The 23458-nt window shown below is 39.2% G+C and overlaps 2 protein-coding genes across 8 annotated transcripts in view; both read right to left on the reverse strand.

The window, feature by feature from the left end:
* Nucleotides 1–8069, reverse strand: part of LOC146641789 (protein NLRC3-like) — a 34432-nt gene extending 26363 nt beyond the window's left edge. For 3 of the 6 annotated variants that reach the window (XM_085399707.1, XM_085399702.1, XM_085399704.1), the window contains exons 1-4: nucleotides 7965–8069; nucleotides 6332–6410; nucleotides 5745–5867; nucleotides 5469–5591 (exon numbers count right to left, since the gene is read on the reverse strand). In XM_085399707.1, coding sequence (XP_085255833.1) covers nucleotides 5469–5591; nucleotides 5745–5867; nucleotides 6332–6378 — 293 coding nt within the window. In that variant the 5' untranslated portion in view covers nucleotides 6379–6410; nucleotides 7965–8069. Of the gene's footprint in view, nucleotides 1–5468; nucleotides 5592–5744; nucleotides 5868–6331; nucleotides 6411–7964 lie in introns of those variants that run through there. The other 3 variants (XM_085399703.1, XM_085399706.1, XM_085399705.1) reach the window with 3 other exon arrangements.
* A 1669-nt stretch (nucleotides 8070–9738) lies between these two features.
* On the reverse strand, nucleotides 9739–22137 carry LOC146641790 (NLR family CARD domain-containing protein 3-like). Of its 2 annotated transcripts, XM_085399700.1 has the most exons (12): nucleotides 22006–22137; nucleotides 21824–21922; nucleotides 21223–21339; nucleotides 20428–20509; nucleotides 20036–20264; nucleotides 13617–15468; nucleotides 12739–12912; nucleotides 12424–12597; nucleotides 11862–12035; nucleotides 11339–11385; nucleotides 11041–11246; nucleotides 10678–10873 (listed from the first exon to the last, which is right to left on the reverse strand). In XM_085399700.1, the coding sequence occupies exons 1-12, from the start codon at nucleotides 22092–22094 to the stop codon at nucleotides 10814–10816; spliced, it is 3303 nt and encodes a 1100-aa protein (XP_085255826.1). In that variant the 5' UTR covers nucleotides 22095–22137; the 3' UTR covers nucleotides 10678–10813. The 2 variants fall into 2 exon arrangements, with proteins under 2 accessions (XP_085255825.1, XP_085255826.1); XM_085399699.1 differs by having other exon boundaries at nucleotides 9739–11246.
* Between the last annotated feature and the right edge of the window lie 1321 nt (nucleotides 22138–23458).

The following is a 23458-nucleotide window of genomic DNA, read 5'->3' on the forward strand; positions in this document are numbered from 1 at the left end:
GCCTTTGAAAGATTCTATAAAACCCTATACTCGGAAGCCCCTGGCGGGACTGAAGCTCAGATTGATAGCTTCCTGAACCCTCTAGACTTACCCACTTTAGATGAAGAACAAAATCAAGCAATGATAATGAACATAACTGAAGAAGAATTAAAAGCTGCAATTAATAGGCTTAAATTAAGTAAATCACCAGGACCAGATGGTTACACGGCAGAGTGGTATAAAGAATTTAAAAAGGAATTGATACCTGTTTTACTGCCTACATTGAATTGGGTTTTGAAAAAGGCACAAATGCCCCCCAGCTGGAAGGAGGCAATTATCTCAGTTATACCAAAAGAAGGCAAAGATAAAAATGGAATGTGGATCTTTCAGGCCAATCTCCGTTCTTAGACTATAAACTTTTCACATCTATCATGGCCAAACGGCTAGAAGAGTTCCTACCAACATTGATATGTAACGACCAAACGGGTTTCATACATCAACGCCAAACACAGGACAATATACGAAAGACATTACATATTATGGACCATATACAAAAACATAAAATCAAAGCAATTGTGATGAGTGTAGACGCTGAAAAAGCCTTTGATTCCGTCAACTGGAAGTTCCTTTACAGGGTATTATATAAATTTGGCTTTCATGATACGATTATTAAAACTATACAAGCACTATATGACAATCCTACAGCCAGGATTAAAATTAATGGATGCCTATCTAACAGTTTTACCCTAAAAAGGGGCACTAGACAGGGCTGTGCATGGTCACCGTTACTTTTCGCATTATACTTGGAACCACTAGCTCAATTCATTAGGCAAAACGAAGACATTAAGGGAATTTTTATTAAAGGGACGCAATATAAACTGGCTTGCTATGCGGATGACATTTTGGTCTACCTTGGACACCCAACATATTCTTTACCCAAACTGATGCAATCATTTGAACAATACGGCCAATTATCAGGCTACAAAATTAATATAGGTAAAACCCAGCTACTCTTATATAATTATAGCCCACCAGAAGAAATAAAATGTAGTTATCCCCTGGTATGGCAAACGGAGTCTTTTAAATATTTAGGCATAAATTTACCGAAAGATCTTACAAAATTATTTGAACAGAATTACCTACCCTTATACAAAAAAATAAAGGAAGATATAGTAAGATGGAACTTAATTCCTTTCTTTAGCTTTAATTCAAGAACTGATTCTATTAAAATGAATGTATTGCCAAGATTTTTGTATCTATTTCAAACCCTACCAATAGAGATTAACCAAAGTCAATTTAATGAGTGGGACAAAATGTTATCTAGATATATATGGCAACGTAAAAGACCAAGGCTTCGCCTCAAAACTCTACAGCTGGCTAAGCAAAAGGGAGGATGGGGCCTCCCTGACCTCAGATACTACTACTTTGCAGCGCAGATGAGAGCAATAATATGCTGGTGTAACCCGTCATACACTGCCCAATGGAAAACCATTGAGGAACAAATGCTGTCTATTCCTATTCAGGCAATTCTAGCTGACAATAATCTACAAACCTATATAAAAAACATTGATAACCTGTGGGTGAAAAGGACCCTTAAAACATGGAAAACTATTATAAAGGAATATAAACTCGAGACCAATATTACAGTTCTTAAATGGTGTGCTTACGACTCAGAGTTCAAGCCTAATGAATTGGATTCTAGATTCAAGGACTGGACAGGTAAGGGCATAACAGCCCTGCGTAGTATAATGAAAGATGGAAAATTGTTCAGCTTTGACACGCTTAGAAAGACATTTTCATTAGAAAAACAAGACTTCTATCGATATTTGCAGTTAAGGCACTATGCTGACACGAAGATGAGAAATGTAACAATGATAAACACACGCTCGATGGAATTGTTTATAAAAAGCTATAACTCAGAAACTATTGATAGAATTGTATGTCTGTATAAGGGTCTAATGGATTTGAAACCACATTCGACTTCATATATTAGAACAAAATGGGAGAAGGAAGGAGGGATAAAAATATTAGAGGAAGAATGGACGGCAATATGGAGGTATCAGTGGATGTGTACCAGCTCACAAAAGTGGAGGGAATTCGGTTGGAAGTGCATAATTAGATATTTTATAACACCTTCTCAGAAGTCTCATTATGATGATAACTCCCCTGCTTGTTGGAGGAACTGTGGAAATCAAAGTGCAAATCACTACCACATTTTTTGGGACTGCTCTATCTTGAGGGATTATTGGAGAGAAATACATAATGCCTTACAGGATATCTTTAAATGCGAAATACCCCTCGAGAGTAAGACTATGTTCTTTGGATATATACCTCAGGAATGGCCTAAATATGATAAACATTTAGTAAATGTTCTACTGGTGGCCTGTAAAAAGAGTATCACCAGAAAATGTTTATCCCCAGAGAGCCCAAACATAAGTACATGGATGGAAATCACAATGGAAATCTATAACATGGAAAAGATAACAGCTTCTGTTAACCACAAGCTGGAGAAATTTACATCATACTGGGAAAACTGGGTCAAATATATCACGCCTCATAGGCCAGATTTTATTTTTACAAACCAATAACTGTGATGTATGAGAGTATATATTTATAGGATCAGCCCCTACCAACACATCCGTTTTGTTTGTTTTTTTGTTTTTTTTTTGTTGTTGTTTTTTTGTTTTGTTTGTAGGTTTGTTGGTTTTGTTTGTTTTCTTATTTCGGATTATGTGATTGTTTCAATTGCTTCTATAGTTGTAAATATTTTCTCTTTATGACTCGGATATAAATTAAAATACTATTTCGGTATCTAAGGCAGATAACCTAAGCAAGAAGTATGCTTACATGATGTACATACTGTGAATGCCTGCTTTTGAACCTTAATAAAAAAAATATAAATTAAAAAAAAAAAAAAAGAAGAAGAATTAGAGACAGACACAATGTAAGGATCCCTGAAGTCATAATTATGAACTGAACATGAAATAAACATGTAGCAAACTTTGACTTCACTTAAGCAAATGTGCAGTGGGGCTTTATAAATTTAGACTCTAAAGTCCATGTTTAAAAGGAACAATTACTAGTTGGGTTTTTACAAGTGTTTGCACCCAAACAACTTACAATTGTTACATTTATGCAGACCAGAATGTTCCAAAAATGAAATGTACAATTTCACGTTTAATTTAAACTTATGTGAAATAACTAAAGACCTTACTACATTTAATGTGAAAGTATAATCCCTTGTCACTCATCCAACGACTGAAGAAGTCACTCGGCTGAGTAATGAAACTTTTCTGCCACTGAAAACGCTACGTCCAGATGAAGAGAATCAACCTTATGGGAGTTCAGTAATTTCAGCTAGTCCTTAAAACGCCTTTTACTTTCTCACACTTAAATACGTTTTTATCAATTCTCAGTTACAAACTTACATTATCTTATTAAAAAACCTTGAATATGTAAGCACTTATTTATAATATTTATACACTGAATTCATACATTTAAATGAATGTAGACTGCTAAGAGAGAGTGGATTAATAATATTGTTTAGTAACTGTTAACAGTTCACTATAATGCATAAAAATAATAATAATAAAAAATTTAATTTAAAAGCTCCTCTCAAGACACACAAGGACACTTAACAATAGACTAAAACACATAGTAGAACAAAATGAAGAACAATAAAAAAAGATAAAATAAACAATATGTTTACAGTGAATATGCAGACTTGAACAGATAGATTTTGAGTTGAGATTCAAACTGAGGGAGAGAACCAGTGTTTCTTAAATCCGGGGGTAGAGAGTTCCACAGCTTGGGTTCTGCATTTCGTTGTACTATTGTACTAAGTATGACTGTGCAACGACAATAAAGACTTATCTTATCTTGCATAGTGTCCATCTGTGACGTTTAGTGTTTTAAAGCATGTATAAGAGAGAAGATGGAGTGACCCCGATGTAATACACTGTTAACCTTTGTGTCCCAGCTCTCTCACTGGTTAATATAGTTTTTAATCTGGCTACTTTCACTTTTACTTACTAGTGTGACTGGATTTAGAAAAAAATACCGCAACTTACAACAACTTGGGTAAAATACAACAATTTACTCTCTATTTATTGGTATTGTATGCATCATGGGTCTAAAGGTAAAGAACACTAAGTCTCTGAGCTGCCAAAAAATTTGATAACAAAATTATTATTTCTTTATTATACCAACTAATGACAAATAAAAATTAACATTACACCATGGGCCGAGGCTTTTGGTTCCTGTTTTTCTTGTTTTTAACTATTATTCTAGCTGAAACACTGCTTCCCGATCTTTGTCTCAACTAAGTGTTAGTGTTTTCCGTGTTTCCCCACCATAGTCATTATGTTTAGAGTTAAGAGTCAAATAAGACAGAAAAAATTACATCATAATTTATTTTCCTGTTGGAAATGTAAATGATTAAATTTAACGCTTGTAGTTAATATATTTATTATAGTTTTTTATTATAGTTTTTTTATTTAATTTTTTGTTTATAATTAAGTACAGTTTCAGTTAGTTTTCCAGACTAGTTTTTGTTTAAGTTAAGTTTTTATTCTTGTAAAAGTTTAGTTGTATTTGAGGTCTTATTGATTTCAGTGTTTCAGTCTTTTTAATCAGTCTTGTAAGGAGGACACACATCAGAGGGAAAATGACCAAAAATCAGTACAGGTGTTAAAAAAATAAAAACGTTTTAAAAGCAGTTTACTCAGACATCTAGAGTCTCGATAAACATATCCATCCATGCCATCAGGCAAGTTTTAGTAATGTTTTTTTCAACCACACTAATAGACACTAAAACTAAGGATATTTCTTTATATATATTTAATTTTATTTTAGTTTTAAACAATTTTTCAAAAGTCTAGTTTTTATTGTTGTCTTAGTTAAATAAAATATTTTTTCATGCCTAGTTTTATTTATTTTTATTTTATTTTAGTAAAATATAATAAACTTGTGTATAACATTCATGTTTTTATTGTAAACGGTAAAACAGCTTTTGACTTCATTCTAAATAACTATACATTTAGAATTATTCATAGGCTACTATAAACTGTTACACATTATATAAAAAGTAAGGTATTGTTTCTTAATTTGATAAACATACACTTTATAACTACACTGTTACCTGGCGTCCACATATGTGGACATCACATTTTGGGTTATTTAGACCAAAATACTCAATTTTGCTCTACAAGGGCCTGATATCCATTTACGAGGACATTATACTTCTACTGTTCTATCAAAATTTTAAACGAATATCCTCATATGTAGCTCTTATTTTTCTTAAAAACAAAAATAAGGTAAAAAAAAAAAAAGATCTGATAATTCTTTGTATTTACGTTCATCGGGCTCCAATATGCCCAACTATCAAAGAGAAATTAAAAATGCATGCCGTGGAAGAGTTCGGGTCTTAGGAGGTTAAATGTATTTTACTGTGTCTGCAGGTCAGAACTGAAGCAGTTTGAAGACCTCACCTCAGACTGGGATCAGGACAGCAGACTCCTGGTTTAAACAGCAGAGGGTCAGACTTTGACTCGTTGCTCTTCAAGGACAAACAGCTGAGTTTAGACTCAGCCTCTGATGATCTGTGATGGATCCTGTTAGAAGACAACCATGGAGCATTACCCGTGATGCTTTACTGAGCTTCCTGTATCGTATTAACTATCATTAGTCAAGAAATCAACACTTAAGAAACAGTAAAGCTGATCAGGATGTCTTGAGCTAAAACGTGAATGTTAGAAATAGCTTGCCTGTGCTCAGCACAGCAAAGGCCTTCTTTAAAAGGGAGAGGTTCGGCCTTTGACTCATTACTCTTCAAAGACAAACAGCTGACTCCAGAATCTGCTTCAAGAGAAACTGACCTCTGGTAAACCCTGGAAGAGACCAGAAGATAACTGGAAAGACGGCAACCATCATTGTCTGATTGTCTGTCAAGTAGTTGACAAGAAAATACATAAAAGATAGAAGTAACTAAGTAACTAGTTCAGCGAGTAGTGCTTCATTGCAGCTCTGAGTTACTTCTACTGCACTGGATTTGATCTTGATCTTAATTATCATCTGAAGACAGCACTTTGTGATAGTTTTTATTCAAGCAAACAAGGAATCAGCAGATCAATTATAAATCCACGATGAAATAATCATCAGTTACAGTCTGGAGTGAAACAAGGAAAAACAGCTCTGAAAGGAAAATGCTTTATGAACACTGAAACATACAAAATAAAGCAATGTTTCTACTGTAGGACCACATACACATCAGTGAAGTCTTCTGTAAATGATTCTGTGTGGAGTTAAAAACAAGTTACCGTTCATTATACAGAAATGCATAATGCTGACTTACATCATGTTTTCAGAAGGTTGTCTGTCAAACACAATGGGCGGACTCATGGTGGCTCCTCGTGGACCTGCAGGTCATCATTCTGAGAAATGATGGTGACAAAAAACAAAATGTCATGAACGCACTAATACGACTGTCTCCATGTCACAGACGTATATAAGCTGCAGCGTTCATAATGCTTTTCATTCAGAAATATTCAGCTCATTACTGCCATAGATGTCACTGATGGTGATGGTAACAGGAAACTGCAGGATGTTAGTCTGAACCAGATAACCAGCTGTTATATATCTATTACACACATGTTGCATGAGAGCTCATGTGTTCTCCACGTTATTTCACCCAAGCTCTCCTCATAATTTCCTAAAAAGAACCCTCAGGTTCAGTCATGAATCACGGAATATTAAAAGGAAGCATGAAGCTGATTTTATAGTAAAATTATTGTTTTAACACAAAATGAATCTGGTTTCAAGCTGACTGACTTTATGTTAGGTTTTGTTGCTGGTTTGACAGAATCCAGCTGTGCTGTGGCCACCTCAGCTTTAAAATCAGTAGGACGTTTGTGTATACAGACTTTTGATCAGTACTTGGATTTTTGAAAAGCGGCCACTACAGCAACATCACAGACTTTAAATCAACCAAAAACATCTAATGAGAGACTTTCTGGATACATTTTAAATCCTTACATCTATAAAAGTTTCCATAAAATTTGATGCAGCTGAGCATCAGTGTGTTAACTTTGCTCAGCTTATCTTGTTGCTCTGTGTGCAGTTTAATATTTTTAATCATGTTTTTAATGGAATTAGTGTCAGTAAATGTAACTGAGTTATAACAATCATCACTCAGGCCACTCACACACGGACTTTTCGTGTCTTTTCTTTGCACTTTCTCAAGGCACTTTGCAACTATTTTGTTTTCCAAAGTTCGCCTTTCTTATTTTTTCGATACATTTCTCTTAATTTAATAACTATATTTCTCTCCTGATTTCCATTTATTCCCACTGTCTACTAGTAGTTTTATAATCTTGCACAGTTGGTGTGGCGCATCTACACTTTCGTTCTACATGTAAAATTACAACAAAGGGCTCTTCTCTTGTATTTATAGGAAGCAGGAGGCAAACGTTCAGAATTTCATCATCCTGGATAAACCCGGTGTGTTTTCCCCGCGGGCCGTCACGGGGCTTCCCCGCCCACCTCAGTGAAAACAGATCAGCGGATGTGGGCGTGAGACACTCGGTGCATTTAACAGGTGTGTTTTGTTTCAGAGAACTCGGACACCTTCAACTGCGGCTGCGCAGACTCACCTGTCCAGTCCGTTCACAAACATTTCCGGTGAGCAACCGAAACTGAACAGCTGCCCAGAAACAAGCAGAGAGAGAGACGTCTGTAGACACTGAAAACACGAAACAAGCCAAACGGAGCCCACGCACCGCGGGGCAGGTCACAGAAAAACATGTGACACCCAGAAAATGTCATTGAGACTGCTAAAACTGCAGACTGAGACACTAGAAAACATTACAAAGATGTTTATCCTCCTTCGGAACATGACGCAATGAGTAACAGTAATAATATATCATATTGTGGACGCACAAAAACGGCCACTTAACACTATAATCACACCTCTGATCTCAGCCACTCACCTGTCTTTAAAAAGCTTCCAGCTGCGAGGATTCAGTCATTACAACGAGCCTCGTCCCGGAAGCCTACTCACAAAACTCAGCAAAGATCGCGAATCCTCTTAGTCCCTCCCACCAGAGCTCTGAGTGGAGGAGGCGGAGGAAGCGAAATAAAGAGGGAGGATTGTTAACTACAGCATGGACAGTTTTGTTTGCTGTATTTTACGAGCTCAGGTGTGACAGGACGTGTTTCATATTTACAGCCGCTTTAAACAGAATTCATAACATGAAGCATTGTGACATCAGGTGATCTGTTTATGCAGTAGCTGTTTAAAGACTTTTCATTCCTCTGTTCTTCCACATTGAGAAGGTAAAAATACTTCTAAAGGGTACAACTGTGCATCCTTCATAATGGCTTCATCTCCCACTGTGACACATTTTAGGACCCGAGACATCCTTCATCATGCTGTGCTGAGACTGACTTCTGCAACAGCATGCTCATCCTTTTGTTCTTTGTGCACACTGCCACGCAGCCATATAGTTTTCACACATCAGATATTTCCTGATAAGTAAACATCTTTTTGAGTTGCTTATCTTCTCAGTTACCACCCCATGTTGCTTACAGTGTCTTGTTCAGTGTTTGGGCCAGGCTGTGACCTCTGACACCTCAAAAGTCAATCATAACACTATAACCGTGATTTGTGATAAAACTGCCGCTGCCCTTTGGAATTTGTTTGGCAGGTTGTTTCCATAAAAATGGATGAAAATCGCCAGAGTTACTGTCTGGGCATATCTGATACTGCAGGTGGGGTCACAGGATTTCCGTCACTGTTACCAGGATTGTGTCGTACATAAGTACCACTATTAGGAGGACTTAAAGATGAGGGGCAGCCTGATCAGAATCTGGTTAGAGAGACAAAGCTGTTGTGATGTTTTGCTTGTGTGTGGTTTGTTGAGTATTGAGTTATGCATTAGTTATGTGTGTATTTGACCAGATGATGTCAATCCTTTTGATTTTCTGATGTAGAATTAGCCCTTCGCGCCATGTTCACCAGGTTAAAAAGAACAACGTGAAAATAATTCTTGAAGTGAACCTGTGTGAATGAGGATTTCTCCAATCTAAACTATGCTGCTGGCTCTGGATTGAATGAAGCTGACTGACTGTTGTTCAGGCTGAAGCTGAAACTGAAGTGGAGTGGGGCACGCTAAGAAATAGTAACGCTAGTGCCTCTGATGTTCCTTTGATGTTTGGTGCCTTTATTTTGTGAAAAGCAATGCAGTATATTTTTTTCTACTTGGGACAGAGAATAGAGATCAATCTGATGGTCACCGCATGTTACTCGATCTTGGGTTCTTCTGTGATTTCGGTCTCAATGTTTATATTGTGACAGAATTAAAGCAACCAGTGAAGTGATGTTTTCTCGTTTATACCAGAAAATTAATCTGGATCTGTTCTGATAATTGTTGAATCATCTTCCAATCATCTGCATGTTGAAGCTCTTAACTGTTTTGAAGTTTTTATTTTATCATCCCTGGCTGTAATCGGATTATTTGAAGCTTTCGTATTGTTGTCCCGCTAAAACAAACAGTGGGAACCTTTCAGCGATTGCTGGTATTTACCAGACAAATCAATGTTTTGAGTAAACAGTCTGCAAACTGATCAGTGAGCAAGAGTCTGCAGCTGCAGCCACAGATAAATAGAAAAACAGAGACATCCAAACAGCTGATCTTTGTCATATGACACCATTTTATTGAAAAATTAAACAAGTAATAAGCTGATATAAATTCACCTTCAGTATATAAAGTAATGCAATAATAAGTGAGTGAGAAAAATGATCTGGAATTACAATTACAACATCAATTAATTAAAAATCTTAAGATATTATTTTCACTGTTACTCTTTCAATCACAGAAACCAGCCAGAATAAGAAGTGGAGAAGTGTTGGATTAATTACTTAAACCTCAGAAAGAATGAGTAGAAACAATTTATTTAATTGGAGGAAAATAAATATCGGCCATTCTAATGCAAATGTGTAAAATATTCACAGATTTTTAAAGAAAGAAAAAAGCCCTCCACTTAGGTTCAGGCAAGTTTGGGTTGAACTTGTATGGGTCTGTTCCTAGTTACCCAGGGTGGAGTTACATATTTGGTGATATTAGTAATTTGTGCACTTTATTTAAAAGATAACATTAGATTAAGAGACTAGAAGTTAAACATTGGGGCAAGGCAACTGTGAGTAACCTTAGCTGTCATTTCTTTTCTTTTTGTTTTTGTTCATATGAAATTGATCCCTGGTTGTTTATAAACAACCGAGTCAACAGGCTGTTAAAGGCAACCGAAGGTCTCAGTTTTAAGATGTTTTCTAATTTGTTCAGATTTTGGCTAAAAAAACACAACACAGCATTTTGTTTTAAACACCAAATACATATTATATAAACAGGTGCAGTGTAAAAAACAAGGAACATTGTCTACAACTGCAAAAATGTAAACATCATTTGTAACATAACAATAATTTCCTGGTTATTTATACATCACAAACAGGTTACAGCATAGTTATCATTTCAGTATTGTAAGAGTGAGTATGAATAAAAATAGGGTGAACGAAAACTTCTTTAGGTAATAATGTGTGAATGTCTCTGAGCAGTTTTTAAATTTGTCTTAATCCAGGAATCTGAAAATGTGTGTCTAAGTGAAATAGACAGATATTTACAGACTTAACTGTACTCTGATTCAGCTGAGTATATTTATAACAAGAAGACACTCTTTATACTAAACTACACACAGACTCACTGATGCTCTATCCCAGAGTGTAAATCCAGGATAAAGAGGTTCAGTGAATGTGGTGTTGAAGGAGTGGAGGTGGATCAGAGTGTCAGAGGAGACTCTGTAGAAGGACAGAGTGCCAGCAGGACAGTCCAGATACACTGCTACTCTGTGAGACACAGAGGAGGAGGAGGAGGAGGAGATATGTGTTTTTTTGTTATTGTAAGAGACACAGTAAGGATTACTTTCAGAGAACCACAAACTCCAGGAATGATCATTCCATCCAAATGCACCAGTATTATTTCTTCCTTTCCTTTTGATTTTGCTGTAACTTACAGATAGATCAGAATATCCTCTCCACTCAACCTCCCAGTAGCAGCGACCCCTCAGGGGATCACGACACAGAAACTGAGGCCGTTCAAATCTTTCTGGATGATCAGGATATGACTGAAATGGTCGTCCACGTGTCACTTTCCTGTTGTTGTCAGACAGATGAAGTTCTCTGCTAATTGTGTTCATGTCAATTGTAAGTTCACAGGCATCTGATGGAGGGAACAAACATAATAAACATCTGTTGAAGATGGTTGAATGTGTGCTGCTTTGTTTTCATGAATCACATTAAAAACACAATTACACTTCCTCAGACCTGGTCTCAACCATCGGACTCCAGCAGGCTCCACCCTGAAAGGAGGAGGAGGGTCAGACCAGCACAGTCTCTTTCAGCATGCACACATGAACACTACATCACTGTCATACACATACTGTTAGACAGTGATGACAGAAGAGCACAACATTTGAACTAATCCAGACTAGTTAACCAAATGTTTTCACATACATCTTTTTTTATTTGTTGTACTGACCCATGGCAAATATATTCTTTGTCACTTTGGTGACAGAAAATTTAAACGTAGCACAAAAAGTGAGGAAATTTGTATTTAAACGATTATTTCCTTGTTGTACAATGCTTCTTGGCAGTAAATCTTGTATGGAAAACCATTTGATTTCCCCTTAAATGGTACCATATTTGTACCATAAGAAAAAGGTATCTGTGGGTTAAGGAGGAGAATTGAGGTTGCACCCATAAAAACTTGCCAAATCTTCTTTGAGGATTTGGCAAGTTTTGCAGCATGAATTTGTTGCGGCAGCTCTCTCTATACCTCAAAGTGTCAAGATTCCAATGTGGATCCTTCACTCCAGAAGACAGAAGCTTTACTGCTGAGTATCCTGGATGATTGTAGCTCAGATCCAGTTCTCTCAGATGGAAGGGGTTGGAGCTCAGAGCTAAAGCCAAATCATTACTTCCTTCTTCTGTGATCAAACAACCTGAAAGCCTGCAGACACATAAACCAATTCATATCACAGGTTCTCTGAAAGAATTGTTTTCTGCTGTGAATAATATAAGAGAAAACTGTTTCCAACATATAATTAAACAGTCACTGAGTAAGGGAGTTGGTGAGTTAGAAATGACTGTGAATATATGTTTTGTAGATGTTCATCTGTGTTACAGTTAAGACACATTGATGCTTTGAGCAAAATTCTACAGCCACTAAACAATACTTATATGCTGCTTCAAAATTTAGTTATACTGACATCTAACATATATAAAGTTTAATTGCCTGCTAACTTGGTTTTGTGGACGCGTTTGAGCCTTTGAATTGTATTGGTAACAATTCTTAGTGGTTAATTTTCTCAAACAATAAAAATAGAGCTCAACATTACCTTAGAGTTTCCAATGTACATTGTGGACTCTTCAGTCCAGCAGAAAGCATCTTTACTCCTGAGTCCTTCAGGTCATTGTTGCTCAGGTCCAGCTCTTTTAAAGATGTGGGATATAGTCCAAGAATTGAGGAAAGTGCCTCACAGCTTCTCTCTGAGAGGTTGCACATACTTAATCTGAAAAAAATACAATAATATAAATATGTAGAAGATGTAGACACTTGTTTTAGCTATGTCTTAGAAACTAATGAATTTAATAGTAAAAATAATGTCTCTCTCACTCTCTCTAATATCCACATACAAACATACACATCCGACCTTAATGTTTCCAGTGTACAGTGCTGACTCTTCAGTTCAGCAAACAGCATCTTCGCTCCTGAATCCATTAGGTTGTTGTTACTTAGGTCCAGCTCTCTCAGACTGGAGGACTGGGATCTAAGGACTGAGGACAGAGCTTCACAGCTTCTCTCTGAAAGGTTACAGTTGCTCAGTCTGAAGAAACATAAATATGGAGAGAAATATAAAGAAACATGTATATCTGGTTGAAAATGTGGTAGAATATTTCTAAAAAAAAAAATCGAGTGATATAAACTTATTAATTTATATAAAAGACTTTAGACTGAATAAGACTATAAATTGGAACCCATCAGTGTAGCAGGCCGTGCTGTGTATTTAGTTGTGTATTGTGAGTGTATTGTGTAATGAAGTTTTTCTTTATCTCGAAGAGCTAGATTCGTTATTTTTTATATATATTGTAAATAATGTTTTGGTTTTGTAGAGATTGATCTGGTAGCTGTAGGGGTGGAAAGCCTTTTTCTTTTAAAGCCTTTTTTTCCCTTAGGTTTAGGTTAGGAAGACAGGTCAGAGGCCTGTATTTTCTTTTTGCTTCTTGTGATAGGTACATAAGTTTGCTGAGTTTCCTTTCTAGAATGTTTTGTTTATTGTTTTTGCAATGCCCACCCTGATTTCTATGGCTAAAGGGAAATAAAATGTCCTGTGTTTGAAATTACAAGTCCTGCTGTACCTTTCCTCGGGGAGCAGGGGAGCCATCTGCATGTTGCGCTTTGGGTTTCCCCTAGGCCAGGGCTTAACATGATTTAACTCAAACCTTGATGATAATGATGTCCAGTGCCTTAATTTTCATAAAAGAACTAGTATATTCATTAATGAATATATTGTAGTATATGTGTACATACAGAGCTTTGTTGGAGGCTTTGATCACTGGCAACAATCTCAGAAGAACCTCCTCTGAAGCAGAGTAACTCTTCAGATCAAACACTTCAAGAGCTTCTTCTGATGACAGTAACATGAAGACCAGAGCTGACCACTGAGCAGGAGACAGTTTATCTGTGGAAAAACGTTGTGAACTCAACGATTGTTGGATCTTCTTCACCAGAGAACGATCATTCAGTTCATTGAGACAATGGAACAAATTGATGCTTTGCTCTGTAGACAGATTCCTACTGAGCCTCATTTTTATATACTGAGCTGCTTTTCTATTGGTCTGTGAGCTACTTCCAGTCAGCGTCAACAAACATTGTGACAGAATTTGATTTGTCCGTGAGCTATTTGATGTCTGTGCCAACAGTCCTTGCAGAAGACTTTGATTATTATGAAGCGAAAGACCCAGAAGAAAGCGGAGGAACAAGTCCAGATGTCCATTTTGGCTCTGCAAGGCCTTGTTCACGGCACTCTGGTAGAAATGTTTCTTTCCAGGTTTTCTTGTTTTAAATTTCTGGGAGGCTTTTTGATTTTCTTCCATCAGATTGACTCCAGACTTCACAAATGTCAGGTGAACATGAAGAGCAGCCAGAAACTCCTGAACACTCAGATGGACAAAGCAGAACACCTTATTCTGGTACAGTCCTCTCTCCTCTCTAAAGATCTGTGTGAACACTCCTGAGTACACTGAGGCTGCTCTGATATCGATGCCACACTCTGTCAGGTCTGATTCATAGAAGATCAGGTTTCCTTTCTGCAGCTGATCAAAAGCCAGTTTTCCCAGAGACTCAATCATCTTCCTGCTCTCTGGACTCCAGTGTGGATCTGTCTCAACTCCTCCATCGTACTTGACCTTCTTCACTTTGGCCTGAACTACCAGGAAGTGGATGTACATCTGAGTTAGGGTCTTGGGCAGCTCTCCTCCCTCTCTGGTTTTCAGCACATCCTCCAGAACTGTAGCAGTGATCCAGCAGAAGACTGGGATGTGACACATGATGTGGAGGCTTCGTGATGTCTTGATGTGGGAGATGATCCTGCTGGCCAGTCGCTCGTCTGTGGATCTTTTTCTGAAGTACTCCTCCTTCTGTGGGTCAGTGAACCCCCTGACCTCTGTCACCATGTCCACACACTCAGCAGGGATCTGATTGGCTGCTGCAGGTCGTGTGGTTATCCAGAGGCGAGCAGTAGGAAGCAGATCACCTCTGATGAGATTTGTCAGCAGCACATCTACTGAGGTGGACTTTCTTGGGTCAGTTAGGATTTCTGTATTGCAAAAGTCCAGAGGAAGTCGACACTCATCCAGACCATCAAAAATAAAGACAACCTTGAAATCTTCAAAGCTACAGATTCTTGCTTCTTTGGTTTCAGTAAAGAAATAATGAACAAGTTCCATCAAACTGAAGTTTCCCTCTTTTAGCACATTCAGCTCTCTGAAAGTGAATGGAAACATGAACTGGATGTCCTGGTTGGCTTTTTCTTCAGCCCAATCCACAGTTACCTTCTGAGTTAAGATTGTTTTCCCAATACCAGCCACCCCTGTTGTCAGCATTGCTCTGATTGGTTTTTCTCTTCCAGGTGAGGTTTGAAAGATGTCTTCTTGTCTGATTGTTGTTTCTTCTCTGTCTGGTTTCCTGGCTCTTGTTTCAATCTGTCTAACTTCATGTTCTTGATTGACCTCTGTAGTCCCTCCCTTTGTGATGTAGAGCTCTGTGTAGATCTGATTGAGAAGGGTTGGGTTTCCTGCTTTAGCGATCCCCTCAAAGACACACTGGAACTTCCTCTTCAGCTTAGATTTTAGGTTATGCTGATAAAGTGGAGCAAACATTTCTGAAAAATACACAACAAATAAGTCAAATAAATGAATTATAGTACTTAAATAATCCCAACATCCCATTCCTCAAGATAATTATTATCATAAATATACAGTCCTGTGAAAAACTGTGTAAAGTGCTTCAATGCTTCAGTCCACTCGTGAGTTGAATTTTACTGAGCCATATTTGATTTGCTGCTGCCCTTGTCTATGGCCCAATTGTGGCCAAGTTTTAGCTTCTGGACAGTTATCATCATTTTGAGAATTTGTCTCTAGAATAACTTTTTATAAAGAGGAGTTCATGGCTAATTTAATGACTGCAAGGTGCCCAGGTCTGTGCTTCACAGTTGGTATGAGGCATTTGTGCTCCTGTACTGTGTTTAGTTTTCTCTAAACACAAACTGTGCCTTATGACCAAACTTTATTATTATTGTCTGTCCAAAGGACATAAGGCTTAATTTACTAATATTTGCATGCAAATATTCCTATCCTATGCAAACAATGAGTTCTCACACAAAATTACCATGGGATCTATTCAATTCAATTCAATTTTATTCAATTTTAATTATATAGCACCAAATCACAACAGCAGTCGCCTCAAGGCGCTTTATATTGTACAGTAGATCATACAATAATACGATCTACTGTTGTACTCTATTGTTTCAGAGACTCTGCCTAATAATCTCTAATGTGCATACTAGTCTATTTTTTTGGTATATTTTGTTCTCATTGCCATGTGTATGTTTGTGCAACTGTGCAATCTGTAGAGAATTTAAACAGTGTCTGCATACTGACCGACTCACATTTCTTATATAACAAAACACATTACGGTGAAGCAGAGAAACTGATGATGATTTTTCTAAGAGAAAAGCCTGCACTTCTAAGGCAAAAAATAAGGCAAGGCAAGGCAAGTTTATTTGTATAGCACAATTCAACAACAAGGTGATTCAAAGTGCTATACAGAGACATTAGAAACAAAAACAAATAAAAAGCATGATTTAAAATTGATTAAAACAAGCAAACAAACTAACTAACTAATTACCAAACAAACAAACAAAACAGTATATGACATCAAAACAGATAAAATCAGTAGTTAAATGTAAGTTTTGAAATTTAAGCTTAAAAGTGTGGATTTGGTGCTTTATTCAAATGCAGCTGAGAATAGGTGAGTCTTCAACCTGGATTTAAATAAACTGAGTGTTTCAGCTGATCTGAGGCTTTCTGGGAGTTTGTTCCAGATATAAGGAGCATAAAAGCTGAATGCAGCTTCTCCGTGTCTGGTTCTGACTCTGGGAACTGATAAAAGACCGGATCCAGATGACCTGAGGGATCTGGAAGGTTCATACTGGGTTAGGAGGTCACTAAAGAGAAAGTCTCACTATGGAGAAATGAATAGTACTGTCCGGGCTCCAATGAGGAAGCCAGAAGAGATGCTGTTTTCCAAAGTGTTTCCATGGAAGTGATGACTGTTTAAAAAAATTCTACAAAAAAATTATAATTAGTAGAATATTGTGGCGGAGGTGTGGTCCCTGGCTCAGCTGCAGTGGAGGAGTGAACAAATATATAAATATAAGTGGAAATTTTTTTTAAAGATACTTGGGCTCAAATAACACGTGTGCTGAATATAATTTTCCCCAAGACACTCACTCTGACTCGAGTAAAAAAACAAACAAACTGGAATCAATGTTCATATGAAAAAGACTAACAGATTACAAGAAAAACAATAAAACATGTGGAGGTCTGATCTGTCAGCTTCAGATGAGAAACTTAATGCAATGAAAAAAAATCCAGATTCACTGGTATTCATGGGATCAGTGCCAAGAAATTATTCTGTAAGTGACAACATCCACAGTGTTCTTCAAACTCAACACTAAACCCTCCAGGTTGAGCTGGATGCCACCGCCTAATGTACCCAACAGAACAACATCATCTGCAAAAAGAGGAGATGAAATTCTGAGGCTATCAAAGTGGAATCCTTCTGCCATCTGGCTATGTCTAGAAATTCTGTGCATAAGAATTCTGAACAGGATTCAAGTGACAAAAGGACGGCCGCTGGAGTCCGACACACTCTGGGAACAAGTTCAGCTTATTGCTGGCAATGCAGAACAAGTTCATGTAACTGTTATATGGGGAATGAATGGCTTGTAGCAACAAGCCAGACACTCAATACACCTGAGCTACTCCCCACAGGATACTCCAAGGGATGCAGTCAAATGCCTTCTTTAATTCCACAAAACATGAATGGCAAACTCCTACGTACCATCAAATATCCACAGGAGGATAAAGAGCTGGTCTAGTGTTCTTTGACCAGGTTGAAAACAACATTGTTCTTCCTTTATTTGAGACTCAACTAACCTCTTCAGCGCCCTGGCATAGACATTCACAGCGATGCTGAGAAGTCTGATCCCCTCTTCCAAAGAGACTGTTTCATTATCCCAGGACGTTACTAATGACATTCACACCACTAGATCAGATAATTTCTCCCACTCAATCAAAATCTCCTCATCAATAGTTCAGCCTTTTCCTGTTAGCAAGGTACCTCAAAGTCCGCCATTCCCTTCATCCTGCTCAGGTGAGGGCAGTTAATGTTCAGCTATTGCCTGTTCCTGTGCCAGCTCCCAGGACGAGGGCAGCTGTGACCCAGTCTACCTCCACAACCATTCCTGTTTCTCAGGTGGGGATGACTGGTGTCCAGCCAGAATCCAGGCTGACCTCCCTAGAGGCTCGGAAGAGCTAGCCTCTCCACGTGCCAGTCTACCACTTCATCCACCTCCTCATCCATCTTTTCACACCGTAGCTCAATCCCTGGTTAAGTTGACAGACCTATTCCCAGCTCAAGCACCCGGTTTATTATCTCAGGCTGCAGCACTGTCACCATCTCTAACCCAACCATCAGCTCAGCCATTAACCTCACCAACAGTAACACAGTCACCTGTAGCTCAGTCTCCCGTCCTCCAGTCACCTGTAGCTCAGTCTCCCGTCCTCCAGTTGCCTGTAGCTCAGTCTCCAGCCAGACAGTCCAGTCTCCTTCTGTTCCGTCACCTGTAGCCCAGTCACTGGACTACAGGTGACGGGAGGACAGGAGGAGACTGTCCTCCCGTCACCTGTAGTCCAGTCTCTTCCTGTCCTCCAGTCACCTGTGGCTCAGTCTGTCGCCCAGTCCCCTGTATTCCAGTCAGTCAGGTCTGTAGTCCACTCTCCCGTAGCTCAGTCGCCCGTTGCCCAATCTCCTATCCAGTCTCTGGCCTTGTCACTCATTCATCCTCTTGTTCAGTTCTTCAGGCAAAGGTTTCCGTCCCTGCTGGCCCTGCACCGCCAGCTCCCACACCGTCGCCTGCAGCTGCTCCGCCACCACCGGCTCCCACGCCGTCGCCTGCAGCTGCCCCGCCACCGCCGGCTCCCATGCCGTCGCCTGCAGCTGCCCTGTTGCTATCTGGTCATGGTTCTTCTAGTCCAGCGATTCCCATGCTACCTCCTCGCCCACATCCGATTTGACATTGGCGGCCACCTTGCAGGCCGCTGACTGGACCTTGTCACCGGCGTGGTCGGCCTCTGGATCTGCTAAGTTGCCGCTGCTGCCTTCCCTGTGGCCGCCCCCCTGAACTGTTCATGTTTGGACTCTGTCCCTTCGTCTTGAACCCCCTCTGCCCCCTCTGGTGTATTTTCTTTGGGCCGCCGGGTACTGGCCTTTGAAAGGGGGGGTACTTCACCATGCCAGCCCTCTGTCTAAGTGTCATTAGTTCTACTTTCTGTTTCATTATGTTCAGCTGTGTTTTCACTGGTCCCCAATCATCATCATTAGCCAGTGTATTTCAGGACTGGAGCCCTTCTCAGGAAGGAAACAGTAAGGGGGGGTTGTAGGACACTGGTGCAGCAGGGAAGCCTCGGAGACTCCAAAAATAAGTGTGCACATTTTAAAGAAAATATTTTTAACCTGGCCTGGTTTTGCTTTTAAAATAATCTGAGGATGTTGGAGGGAGGACTCATTTTAAATGGGATTTGTGTGGATCTGCTGGGAGAAAGAACACTGGATTGGAGACTCTCTGTGCCCATGAAAAGGAAACTGGACAAGTTTTAGGGAAATTTCAGCTCGAGAGTGGAAGCCCCAGGATTTTAATGTGGAGGCCCAACCTCAAATGACACCTTTCTGAGGAAGATGCAGGATTGATATGTTTTTGGCTGCTTGTTCTTCCAAGTGACCACCTTTCCCCTGTTTGTAACCAGGCTTACAACCCTGACCGTGGCGGCTTTGGGCCTTGGATTCCTGGCCAGAGTTGTCTCAGCCAGTAGTTTGACTCTGAGGAAAAAACTCTTGTGTACCCCATTGCAGTGTGCGTGTATCCTTACTGGTCAATATTAGAGCTACTACTTTCTTGCACGGCGCCCATTTGGGGCCTTACGTAACATGATTGTATAAATTTTATAGGACATCCACTCTTGTTAAGACTCTGGCAACGTCTTAAAACACACCTGAATGCTCCAGCAATAAGTATGATCATTTTTCACAGGACTGCATAGATTCTTTTGCAAACTTTCTTCATCACATTTATGGAGCAGTTTAAATATTGAGAGAAATCTTCTTACTGCTCTGCAAACAGTCAGCCAGATCCTCCTGCTTCATTCTCCTCAGGAAGTGCAGTGTGATTTTCACAAATGCCTCTCTGCTGCTGTTCCCCTGCTCTTGATTCTCAGTGTCTAACACCTCCTCATCCTCCTTCTGACGCTCTGGGTTTTGCCCGTAACCGGGATTCAGAACCTCCTGGATCTTCTTCAACTCATTCTTCACAAAAGTGATCATGTTTTCCTCCAGCAGCTGGAACACAACACTGCATTAATAAACCAGTTAGACTGAAATTGTGGACCACAATATAAGATCCATGAAACACTGACATTGCACTGGTCTATAAACAGCATCATGTAGATGACTGTGAACAGAATAGATGTAAAAATACAGTAGTTGTTGTACATGTACAGACCATAAATATGGAGTCCAGGTGTTTTGGATTCTGCTGCTGTGCAGAATGACCACTGGGAACCACCGAGGTCTTCGTGTCCACTCTGTGGAGAAATCATGATTAGTTCAAAGTGTATGTAGTAACTGATATTTTGACAAAACATTGAAGCAAGTGACTCCCTGTGGTTGTAATAACCCCACAGAAATAGTTTCCACTCCCGCTGAGATCACTTTTTTTGACTCTTGTTGCTCCACATTGATTTCCTGGTTTTAACAGTTACTGTGTTAGATCAGTTAATGATAATACAGAATTTAAAAAGAAAATTACAATTTAAAAAATCACATGTGTGTATATTTCTAAACTCTGTACTTTATCAGCTATAATAGGACTAAATATTAAAGCCATTATTTAGAGATTTCAAGTTTAATGAGGGGACTCAACCTCTTTGACACATCAGACTTGCATACACTCCAGTTCATTTACTGTGTGCCGCTAGAACAGCACATCACCCAGAAAACCAGAGATGCATTCCTGCACTCTGAGGTTCTGTACTTGTAAATATATTTAATGGTCAATAACATTATTATTAATATTTATTACTGATAATTCATTATTTAACATAATTTTTGATTGATTATTTAAAAACAAACCTAGCTGCAGCTGAAAGGACAGGCATTACTACTTATGTTTGATCAGAAAGACTAAGGTATTATTATTATTATTATTATTATTATTATTATTATTATTATTATTATTATTATTATTCACTCAAATGTGTGTAAAAAGAGTTGAACATTTATTAAAAAAGCAAATTACCTCTCTGCTGGAGAATGCTGTTGTCTAAAATCTTCACCAATACCTTTTGAGAAGTTGCTTTTTAAAGACACACAGCTGGGTTCAGGTATAGGCCAAGGCTCAAGTCTAAGTTGGTTCCTGTGAATAATGATGGAGCAGTGATGTGAGTGCTGAGCTATGACATGGAGAAGAGTCATGGACAGTCAGAGGTGGTCATCTCACACATCAGAACTACAAATGCTACTGCAGTTACACTGTGATTCATCAATGTGAGAGGCACTCCTGCACTCCAAGACTCTGTCCTTGAATTTTTTTTTTCCAATATACAAGGTTCAATAACATTATAATATTTATTATTCACTATCATTATAACTGGAAGATTTTTTTTTCTTTTTAAAAAACTGAGTGTTTTGTGTCAAAATATGTTGATTGTTTCGTTGTTTACAGCTTCTGGGAGTGAAGTGTGTCCTGCCACTGTTGAAAGGACAAACAACACAACTTATATTTGTTAAGAAAGGCTAAGGTATTCTTATTAAAACAAAAACAAACTTTAACACAGACCGTGTAGCACATGAACACAAAAATGTATGCGTAAAAAAGAGTAAAGACATTTACAGGTTACCTTTCTGGTGGAGAATGTTGTCCCATAAAATCTTCACCGATACCTTTTGAGAAGTTGCTCTTTAAGGACACACAGCTGGGTTCAGGTCCAGGTTGGTTCCTGTGAATAATGATGGAGCAGTGATGTGAGTGCTGAGCTGTGACATGGAAAAAGTCATGGACAGTTAGAGATGGTCATCTCACCTCTGAGCTTTGGTCTGGCTCTCATGTTCCCCACACAGAGTGGTTTTAGAGGGAGGGACCCCCTCCTCTCTGTCGTCACACTGATCCATGCTGCTGAATTGACGTCAGCTCACACACACTTTCTACCTTCACCTTCCGAGGAAACACAAATCATTCATGTGCACATCAACTGAAATCCTCCTTTCCATCATGTGTGCTGTCCAAATATCAGCTGCTTCTTTTCTGCTTCATCTCAGTGTCAGCTGAATGCAGTCAGACAGCAGTGTGAGGCAGAGGAAGCTGCCATCAGCTGCTCTACTTCTACTATCAGTCCACTAGATGGAGCCATGAAGCTACTTTGACTGAATATTTTAATTTCTTCCTCATCACCTGAACCCCTAATTCGATAATCAGAAGGAAAAAGATGAAAAGCTGTACAGTAATGAGTTAGCAGGAAAAGTATGCAAACTCATTGCCTCGAAAAAACAAAGTTATGCTTACTTAGGATAGATAATTTGGCCGGTTCCGGTGACGTCATCCCAACACATGGCAGTCTAACGAGTAGCTCTCTCTCATAATTAAGTCGTTCACCCCGTGAAGTGTCATAATTATTACCAATTTTTGATAGATAGTAGAGGTATAAGCGGGGTGAACATGGGGAAAAGAGATAAACAGAAAGGCTCGGCAGAAGAACGCGTAAACGAAGGGTTTTCGGCAGCGGCATCGCCACCTCGACATGAAGCCAATGCTAGGGCTAACACGGACGAAGGCTCGGCTTTGATCACGATACTGGAAGAACTACGGGACTTTCGGAGAGAGTTCCAAGAATTTAAATCAGACTTGGTCAGAGCCAATAATAGGATAACCGAAGCAGAAACCCGTATCACGAAGATGGAAGACCGGGTCCAAAACGTGGAACAGGTGATGCTAAAGATGCTAAAAATTATCGGCGAGCAAGAAAATAAAATCGCGGATCAGGATAGCCGGGCCTGGCGAAAGAATCTGAGGCTGTATAATGTCCCCGAAGGAGCAGAAGGGTCTTCAATGCCAGTTTTTGTGGAAAAAGTATTGACGGAATGCCTCGACCTCCCGAGTATCGAGAGATCACACCGGGCTCTGGGAGCAGTGAGGAACCGAGAGGGAACCCCACGTTCGATATTGATCTGTTTTGCCCGCTTTGACACAAAGGAAGAAGTTCTGCGCAAAGCGTGGGCCAAGAGAACTGTTCTGCTGAACGGTCAGAGAATATATTTCGATCAAGACTACGCGCCAGCTATCCTGCGAAAACGTAAGGACTACGCTGAAGCTAAAAGAGATCTGAAACAACAGAACATAAGATTCCAGACGCCCTATCCTGCCAAATTGAGGGTCTTCTATCAAGAGGGAACTGGGCTCTACTCGACTGCGGAGGAAGCGACGGCGGATATGTGGACAAGGGGATTCCAGATCGCTAAAGTCGTCCCGAAGCAGACCC

This window comes from Rhamphochromis longiceps, linkage group LG23, assembly GCF_057381845.1.
Source record: "Rhamphochromis longiceps isolate RC_006_pf linkage group LG23, R_longiceps_female_GT1.1, whole genome shotgun sequence".
NCBI classification, from domain to species: Eukaryota; Metazoa; Chordata; class Actinopteri; order Cichliformes; family Cichlidae; genus Rhamphochromis; species Rhamphochromis longiceps.